Source organism: Carassius auratus, chromosome 5 (genome assembly GCF_003368295.1).
Source record: "Carassius auratus strain Wakin chromosome 5, ASM336829v1, whole genome shotgun sequence".
Classification (NCBI taxonomy): domain Eukaryota; kingdom Metazoa; phylum Chordata; class Actinopteri; order Cypriniformes; family Cyprinidae; genus Carassius; species Carassius auratus.
Window position 1 is genome coordinate 32,865,416 of NC_039247.1, and position 10,521 is coordinate 32,875,936.

Genomic DNA, 10,521 nt, shown 5'->3' on the forward strand with positions numbered 1-10,521 from the left:
GAGTACAGCGAGTATTGCCTCAGTGACAAGGTGTTGAAACCCTAAAGGCTTATTGAACTTTTTCCCCCAATGCATAGTGACAACACACTACATTAGCTTCACAGCTGAATAAACAAGGCAGTAATCAAAGGCTCAATGTGAAAAAAAAAAAAAAAGTTCGTCTGGCAGACTCTGTCAGACTCTTACATTAAAAAAAAAAAAAAAAAAAAAAAAATATGTATATATATATATATATATATATATATATATATATATATATATATATATATATATATATATATATATATATATATATATATATATATATATATAACATTTATTTTACAAAATAATGTATTACATAGTTGTAACTTTTTAGTTGAGAAATGTTTCATGATAAAATGTCAGCACAGGAAAGTCTCTCATCTCCCTTGTAGAAGAAATTTCACTGGTTTAACTAAAATGAAATAAAAATTTAACCATAATAAGAAAGCTTTTATTTTGTTAAGCATCCTGTCTGGATTTGATTTATAAATAAATGATTTATAACATAATTTATTTACATAATTTATAATTATTTATACATTAATATTAATGTAACAAATTTCTTATGATGAGAAACATATGGACAACTATAATCTTCAGTGTGTGTAGCTCTGATCCACTCCAAAAGTTCTGATCAATTTTTAAATAAAATGTCAAATAAATGCATTTAAATGTTTAAATATATTATGTTAAACACATTTAATTAACTGCATGTTAGTGTCTTACTGAGTTGAACTGTAATCCTAACCAAACACACCTTAAAAGGCTGACAAAGGTGTTCAGAATTGCTTGCAAATGATAGACAGGTGGGTTAAATTGGGATTGGAACTACAGTCTGCAGAACACTGGCCAGTCAGGACTGGAGATAAAGAGCCCTGCTCTAGGGGAAGCTTTTCCATAAAGCTGCTTATGCAGTATGTAATGTGAAAAGCACTGTTTAATACAATGGACTTAACTTGATGAGCTCGATAATTTTTAGTGTAGTTAGCAATAAGCTTTTAGTGTAGCTAGCTGCTTTTTTTAATGTAACTTCTTTCAGAGTAATTTGACTGTAGTTTGCCAAGCTACAAGCCACTCTTAATGTAGGGTAGTCCCACTACAGTTTTACAGTAACTTCCTTGACACTAATGTCATCTAATCCTACATGGCACACTGTACCATACAACACCGGCATGACAATTAAGTAGAGCTTGGTCTGAGGATATAATTCTTGCTCTGGTTTGCGAGAGTTCCTCGGTTCAAATCCCGGACGAGCCCCCAATTTCTTATACCTATGGTCTGACCTAGTTATCACTTTCAACTGAACCATGGGGGAAATCACCTTTCAAAGGCATTGTATTTATCACAGAATTACGTAAAGCAATGGTTTCTGAAATGAATATTTGCTCTGTTTCAGATCCATGTTTTGAGTTTGGGCTCTCATCTGTTCTGGGAATCGCGTTTGGAGGATTTCTGATCGGAGTTCTCCTCACTGGTGCTTTATGGTTCATTAAGATACGCACAGGTGAGTTGCAGGCATTTGGATTGAGGTTATGTTTAGCAGCGCTTATGACTTCTGTAACTACTCAAACATGAGAAGATGTATTTGGTAGAGTTTTCTCTGATTCTTTAGCTTATGAGGGAAGAGGTGGAGAGAGCAGCTCCAACTAGAAATAAGATGAAGCAGTTAAGTAAGGCCACTGCCATAGTACTTCCAGACTGTTTTTCTGTTCTTGCATTGAAGGGACTTTTTTGAGAAGTCCTGAAAAGTGATGTTTTTATCAGTTTTGTAATCAGTGGTAATGTCCAGATCTCATGTGTGCATGTGTTGCAGGGCATCCTGTGGCTCTGGGAATGCGATCAACGGCGGCCGAGCTCTCAGGTCAGCTGATCTCTAAACTTTAAATAAGTCAATATTTTCCTCAAGACACTTCCTCTACTCTTTTCCTGTCGCATTTCCTTTTCATGATCGCGTCACTCAATTGTTGCCATGCAAAATCTGTTTTTGTTCATTTCACTCAATATTCCCTGTGTTTTTTGTCCAGTCCTCTCTATAACCGGATGCCCGTGTGGTCTGACCAAACGGCAGCCAGTGCCCACCCACCAGTCTCCCTCAGAGAACAGCAGTGGCAATGCCAGCATTGGCAGCACCCAGAGCACGCCCACGAGCAGCATGGCATAACGCCGTCACCCTGTGTCACTCGTCTCCTAATGCTCGCTCACTCTCAAAGCCATCTTGCTCCACGCATCCCATCATCCCGAGCAAGAGAAAAAGAGAGGCGTAGCAGTCCTCAAACATTCCCTGTACTTCACAATACTCCATTTGCTCCCCCGGCTACGGGAAGTCAGTAGGGACGAAGAACAAAAAAAGAAAAGGCATGGCTCCCAGAGACAGGAAAAACAACGCATAACCCCCAGGAACTAACAGGAAATTTGTCGCATTCTTGTGCCGGTGCCTCTCTGATGGAGGCAAAATAAGATTTCACAGACAAACATTAGTCTGACGTATCAGTTCGCTTTAAGATGGGATTAAATATGGCTCAAAGAGACGAGTGAACAAACGTCAGACTCCTATCCAAACACTTAGCCGTGGACTGATGAAAAGATGAAACCTTCCAACAAATCAACTATTGGACATGAACATAGAAGGAAACACATTTTTATTTTTAGAGTTTTTACTGAAAAGGCTGTCCCACATGGGACAGATTTGAAAATGGCTACCTCGGAGTCTCTGATTTGTTAATATTTGTTTAACCATAACTAAAAACAGTGGCTGAATTTATTAAATATAACAAACTGTGTCTTATTTAACCCTCAGATCAATAGAAAGACAAAAGCAATTATGTAAGACATTTATTGATGTGACATTTTATTTCAGTCTCTCTCTCTCTCTCTCTCTCTCTCTCTCTCTCTCTCTCTCTCTATATATATATATATATATATATATATATATATATATATATATATATATATATATATATAAAATAAAATTATGCTAATAATTTGAATATTTGTTGCACTGCCCTTAATAATCCTAATTTATTTTTTTATATCTAAAATGCATTTTTCTTTTGATTATAGAGTGAAATATGACCCATAATGATTCATATGGATGTTTTTTTTTACTTCATTGAGTGACAATATGTTTGATTAATTACCTTAGTAATTAAGTAACTTAATTAACTAAAGATATATTTTTTTGTGTGCATGATTTTAGTACGTAGATGCTTTAATCTGTGAATTCATTAGAGTCAATTGGACATCAAATATTAGTCGATTTGATAAAGATGCTGGAACATCATTTTAAATTCAGTTTGTTCAGTTTAAATTCAAATATTTTTTCCAGTAGTAATTGGGTGAAAATATAAAGTTAATCCCATACTGAAATTGGTTTGTAAATGATGGCCAATATGTGTGACGTTCAATTTACATCAAATCAACGGCATGTCAAGTTTTTGATGTCAGTTTGATTAGCATATTTGACAGTTTTTTTGTTTGTTTGTTTAGTTTTTTTACATAAATTTTGATGTCATTTAGATGTCTTTTCAACATCAATTGTCCACTGGGTTGTCTGTTTATATGACAAAAGAGCAAGTGATGATATAAAGTAGGTCAAAAATGAAAGAAGTATCATCAGTTATCAACCCTCATCCCTGTCATCCCAAGCTTGTATGGCTTTCTTTCATCTGTGGATCACAAAAGGAGATGTTTAACACAATGTTCATGCTGCTCTTTTTCATGCAGTATATGCAGATAGTGGGCAGGAGTTGGCAAGCTTCAAAGAGGAAAAGTATTAATAATAACCAAATTCCAAGTCTTCTGAAGCTATGTGACAGTTTTTTTTTTTTTTTTTTTGTAAGAAACAGAGACAAATTGAAATCATTATTAACTCAGAGAGGATTTTCAGTGTGCGACGGCTTAAATTACTAGAGTTTGTATAAAGAGTACTGCTGTGAACTGTTCCTTTAACATCAGGTGGATGTGCGATTTGTGCAATATCTGTGGTGTTACTTTGTTCATATATTTTTTTGTGTCTATATGTTACATTTTTATACTGCATTCGTATATTCAATATTCAACATTTGTATTGCATGTTCTGCTTTCTATGGAATGTTCCCATCTAAAGCACTTACCATATGGTCATTATCTGAAGTCATATTTCTTCTGTTCTCCCCATTCTGAAAGTTCATTTTAATCCGGTTGGACATACTTTGAATTAAATCATGAAATCAATGCGTCCTAATATCATTACAGTTTATTTATTGCTTCTTCATTTATTTCTTGATGTTTTGGAAATGTGCTATTCTGATAATTGCGTAACTGCAAAAAGAAGTGGAAACAGAAGTTGCACAAATGCAGTTTTGTCCAGCTTCGCTCTGTTGTACCCTCTGACCCCAATCTGTGTGCTGATTCTGGCCCTGAGGATAAGATATTACTTTGGTTTAGTGTTAAATAGTATGGAGCCCCGCACATGACATCCAAGAAAAAATATATAAATTGTGTGCACGATTTACTAATTCATTCCCTCAATTTACTAAAATGTGCACACGATTACTATTGCGTTCCCTCGATTTATTAGTGCACACGATTTAGCAAATCAAGGGAACTAATTAGTAAATTGTGCGCACAATTTATAAATCGATTGAACGAAATAGGAATTGTGTGCACATTTTAGTACAATGAGGGAACGAATTAATAAATCATGCACATGACTTGGCCTACTATTTTTTCCTGCATGGCATGTGTGGGGCTCGTAAAATAGACTTATACAAAGTAATGTAAATTTATATTTGCATATATGGTGGCAAATATTACACTGGAAACAAAGTGGAGGTTTGATCCATGTGCAGTATTACATTATATGTATCTTAGTTACAAGAAAAATGACCAGTTTTCCCTTCTGAAAGTACAGACAATGTATGCAGGCATAATAAACTGGAGTTGCACGGATTTAATCTGAGATTACTTCGTTTTCATAGCCATAACCAGGGTTTGAAAATTAGTGATGTTATCCCTACAACTCTTTATACTAACATTTTAAAAGAGACAGACATGTAGATGTTTGTAAAAGATGTTTTCTCTGTTTTGGAGGGATGAACACTGTTAAATTATACCATTGCATCAAAATGTGTTAATAGTATACTTTACTATAGGTTGGGGTCAGGGCTTGACATTAACTTTTTTGCTCACTAGCTAATGTACACCATTATATGTCACCACATAGCTCCACCGGCGTCCAACTATGTAACTCCAGCAGGGAAGCTAGCTGTCTCTTCGTTTCTGTCACTAGCGAGCAAGCGCAAGACAACACTGTGTGCATTAGTGATGCACGGGTCGTCTCATAACCCGTTAAAAACAAAACAAAAACAAATCCATATTTGTTGTAGTGTTGGACGATATAATCATTTTTCAAATCCGATCAGATCGACGATACACAATATTATCATGCATGTGTGGAGCAAGAGCGAGACTCTTTGTTCTGTCATAAAAACTATTTGGTGTTTTAAACTGTGCAGGTGCCCGAGAGAGAGCTTGTGGAATCACCAATAATAGAAAAAAAATACTTTCAAACATACTGATAAACTAACATTAAATATAAAAATACTGTATTTAAAACCGCTATTTCATATATATTAAGACGAAACTGTCATATCGTGCATCCTGTGACAAATCTGCGCAGTGCGCACAGAAGTTATCAGTCTAAATGTTCTGCAAACTCAGCGGTTAAAATCAATAGTAGATTTAATTAGAAGTCCAACAGTTTAACACTAATATTGGACATAATCGAACATGTTAAATATAAAAGTATTTAAAACAGGTAATTGAACTGATGCATCAGTCATTCAGCACTCTGTACCGCGCGCCTCATGACGAGTCCGACACATCGCCACAGAAACAAGAATGAGACGCATTCTAACATAACTGTGGCATTAAACTCAGTGAGGGCTCATTTAAAACATTGCACATAAAGGCCTAAAGGCTGTTCAGATTACTTGTTAATGTGCAATGAAAAACCTTATATCTGCAGACGTACATAACATAACCTGCGGGTAAGGAAATTTTACTTTATTTGCGGGGTGGGCCAAATAATTTCATAAAAGCGGGACCTGCGGGTTGGAAAAAACCCAGACCCGTGCATCGCATGTAATACTCATGGGAGTTGTGGTGTAGTAGTGTCACACTGCAATATGGCTTATTTCAGATGCCTATTAAAAACACTATAATTATTCAACCCCCCAAAATGGCTAGTTGGAGTCACTGTGTTACCCGCCACAAGCAAAATCCACCCGCATTTGGCGGCTGTTAATGTCAAGCCCTGGGGTGGATAATTAGGGCCCGAGCACTGCAGTGCGAGGACCCTATTGGAATTGCTCCATTTATTCTTCTTCTTCTTCTTCTTCTTCTCCGTAATGAATCGCATTTTTGATGGCCTAAAGATGCTCCAAAACTCACTAAACTTTGCACACACATCAGGACTGGCGAAAATGTACATCTGATATAGGTTTCAGAAGTGGGTGTGGCAAAATGGCTCGATAGTGCCACCTGTTAAATTTCAACGGCGTAAATTTCATAGCGCCACCTGCTGGTAACAGGAAGTGACAAGGTTAACACTGTTATGGACTTCTAGGAACAAATTAAAAAGTGTTAAAAATTGTTAAGTAGGCTAGCAACATGCTAGAAGCATAATGAAAGATGCTAGCAACACTTAGCTAAGTGTTAAAGCATTCTACTAAGGCAGTGAAAAAGGAAGTTGTTGTAACTCAAGCTAGCAATGTCCGATCTGCCCCAAACTTCACACGTTTGAAAAGAGTCCCGTACTGAACACATCAGCATGCCCGTATTCAGTTATAGTCATAGCGCCGCCTGCTGTTAACAGGAAGTGGCATGGTTAACACTTTTACAGATTCTTAGGAACATATTAAAAAGTGTAAACAAGTGTTAAATAGGCTGGCAACATACTAGATACATATTAATACATGCTAGAAACACTTAGCTAAGTGCTAAAGCATGCTACTAATGTAGTGAATAAGGAAGTTGCTGTAACTCAAGCTAGCAACGTCCGATCTGCCCCAAACTTCACACGTTTGACAAGGGTTCTGTCCTGAATACATCAACAAGCCCAGATTCGGTTATAGTCATAGCGCCACCTGCTGGCAACAGGAAGTGTCATGTTTAACAATTTTATGCACTATTGGCAACACAATAACATTTGCCATTGTGTTCTAATCATGCTAGAAATATTTTCAAACATTCTAACAACACTTACTATGTGCTAAATGATGTTATTAATACTATGAAACAGGGAGTTGTTCTAACTCATGCATACAATTCCCAATCTGACCCAAACTTCAGTTGTTTTATAAGAGTCATGGCCTGAACACAACTAAAGGCCAATATTCCGCCGCCTGCTGGCAACAGGAATGACTTATTTCATACTAACTTAAACATGAGATGTCTGATCTGCCTGAAACTTTGCATGTTTGGTAAGAGTCCTGGCCTACAGACATTTACATGGCGATATTCAGTTATAATCATAATGCCACCTGTTGGCAGCAGGAAATATGGCAAAAATATTTACTATTTTATAAGCATATGGCCCAATAGGTGTTCGGTTCCTCCTATGGGCACCGGGTGGTGGTGAGCCCGGGTGCAAGGGCCCGTTCATCGCTGCTTGCATCTTTAATTGTATCTGTTGTTTATTAGGCTATTCATGCAACAATGCATTTAAGTGTTCCTATTTTATTAATAACCATTTCTGTATTGATGATATTTTGTCTAGTACTCTTAAAAATGTTTTTAGCATGATGTTTGTGAAAATGTAACTAATAAAAAATAAAATAGCATAGACTGTGACGATCGGTGATACAGGAAACACGGAGAGAGAACCAATTGCAGGTATGACATTTATTAAAGGGTAATCCAAAGGGTAAACAGTCCAAGCATGGGTCAAAACCAGAGAATCAAATCCAACAAGAAAACAAAACAAGAAGTCTTGACTCGACTCCGGAGAGTTCACCGGAACCTGACTCGACTCCGGAGAGTTCACCGGAACCTGACTCGGCTCCGGAGAGTTCACCGGAACCTGACTCGACTCCGGAGAGTTCACCGGAACCTGACTCGACTCTGGAGAGTTCACCGGAACCTGACTCGACTCCGGAGAGTTCACTGGAACCTGACTCGACTCTGGAGGGTCAACTGGAACTTGACTCGACTCCGGAGAGTTCACTGGAACCTGACTCGACTCCGGAGAGTTCACTGGAACCTGACTCAACTCTGGAGGGTCAACTGGAACTTGACTCGACTCTGGAGAGTTCACTGGAACCCGACTCGACTCCAGAGGGTCAGCAGTGACTTTCATCCTGTGCAGTGGCGCTGAGCAAGCAGCCATCTTGGGCCATGACTCAGGACAGGCGGCCATCTTGTGCTGTGGTGCTGGGCTGGCGACCATCTTGTACTGTGGCGCCGGACCGGTGGCCAATTTGGGCATTTTCGCTGGGTTAGCGGCCATCGGCCATCTTGTGCTGTGGCGCTGGGCTGACAGCCATCTTGTGCTGTCACTCTAGGCTGGCGGCCATCTTGGGCTGTGGCGCTGGAACGGTGACCAATTTGGGCATGGGCGCTGGGTTAGCGGCCATCTGGTGCTGTGGTACTGGGCTGGCGGCCATCTTGGGTTGTGGCGCTGGACTGACGACCATCTTGTCTCGTGACGCTGGGCTGGCGGCCATCTTATGCAACGGGGTTGGGCTGGTAGCCATCCTGGTCAGTGGTGCTGGACTGACGACCACACCAACGGAAGAGACCGGAGTGGCTGGGGCATCCCACGGAAGCCGATGCTGTAAGTAGCGCACAAATTTCCAGAATTCCAGTGTCTCTAACTGTGCCATCTCCTCCTGAGACACTGGGTCATCCAGCCCCCCATTAAAATAGTCCTTTAGGGCCGCATCGTTGTAACCCGTGCCTTCGGCCAGGGACCATAACACCTCAGCCAGGGCCGCCACTTCATTGCCCTCTTGGCGGAGGGCGGTCAACCGAAGGTACTTGGTTCTCCGCTCCGCCATCTTGGCTCGGGAACGGAAAAACGACATACCGCTGGTTCCTACTGTGACGGAGTCCTTCTGTCACGATCGGTGTTACAGGAAACACGGAGAGAGAACCAATTGCAGGTATGACATTTATTAAAGGGTAATCCAAAGGGTAAACATTCCAAGCATGGGTCAAAACCAGAGAATCAAATCCAACAAGAAAACAAAACAAGAAGACAAGGCAAAGGCAAGACTGAATTGACGGACATTAATAATCATTAGACATTAAACAAGGACTCTGTAACACAGACTCAGTCAGACCAGGTATAAATACACAGAAGGTAGTGAGGGAACTGGAGACAGGTGAGGAACAATCAATTAACTCAAACAAGGAGGAAGGTGACAAAATAAGGGAACAGGAAGTTGATAAGGTGACAGACACAGTGGGAAAGGAGGACACCTAGTGGAAACCCAGGGAACATGACCCAGACACTGTGACATAGACCTTTTCATTATATTGTTTGCATATTTGATTTCATTCTGTAACTAGTGTTAAATGCTACTGTTCTCCATAACATTGATAACGTTTCTGACAGATAATACCATGAATATTTATTTATTTATTTATTTATTTATTATGTAATTTATTATATATATATATTTATATTGTTGTTGTATTTACCTTATTGTAACAAGCCTCTTGTATGGCAATCAGCAGACAAAAATGAGAGCAGTCAGTCTAATTAAAATATCCATATATAAGGCGCTCCGGATTATAAGGCGCACTGTCGTTTTTTTGAGAAAATTAAAGACTTTTAAGTGTGCTTTATAGTGTGGAAAATATGGTAATTTGTGATCCATACTTCTAAATTTAGGGACAAAAGCACCTCTCAGTCAATTATACCATGCATAAGGCAAATAATTATGCAAGTTACTAAAAACTGGCAATGTGTAGCTGACAAAAATATGTAAAACCTGGAAGACATTATCCATGTCATTGCTGTTTTCATGTTTAATGTTTTATTTTTTATTTTTTTTTATGTGATGCAGGGATTCCCAAACTTTTCAAACCTCTTTGACCTAAACTTTTTACTTAAAGTCCCCCTGAGATTTAAAGTTAATATTTCAATAATTTAAAGACACGCTTGCTTGTTCACAGTTCACTTATGTTGGTTAATGGTCACAGTGACATGTAAAAACTTCATGTGTCAGCAGGGCGGCTCTAGCTTATTTGGTGCCCAAGGCGAGAGACAAACCCCACCCCCCCACAACTACACAGTTATTCCATAGTTATTATTTTTTTTATTTTAAATGTTCACACAACAACTCTTTAAAAGCAACAACCTGAATGATACAGTAGAAAACAATAGAGAAGCAGCTTTCATAATACGATATATACATTTAATTCACTTTTTTTTATATAATTCTGCAATTTTGCGCCTGTCGGCAAAGCCGGCCCTGTGTGTCAGACACATGAAAAAAGTTAACAGCTTAA

The 10,521-nt window shown here is 38.6% G+C and overlaps 1 protein-coding gene across 1 annotated transcript in view; it reads left to right on the top strand.

Annotated features, from left to right (window-relative positions):
* Positions 1-2,530, top strand: part of LOC113086831 (endoglin-like) — a 48,487-nt gene extending 45,957 nt beyond the window's left edge. The window contains exons 12-14 of the mRNA XM_026255511.1: positions 1,421-1,528; positions 1,838-1,885; positions 2,049-2,530. Of these exons, the coding sequence (XP_026111296.1) occupies positions 1,421-1,528; positions 1,838-1,885; positions 2,049-2,185 (293 nt within the window). The 3' untranslated portion in view covers positions 2,186-2,530. The remainder of the gene's footprint in view (positions 1-1,420; positions 1,529-1,837; positions 1,886-2,048) is intronic.
* Positions 2,531-10,521: the final 7,991 nt, after the last annotated feature.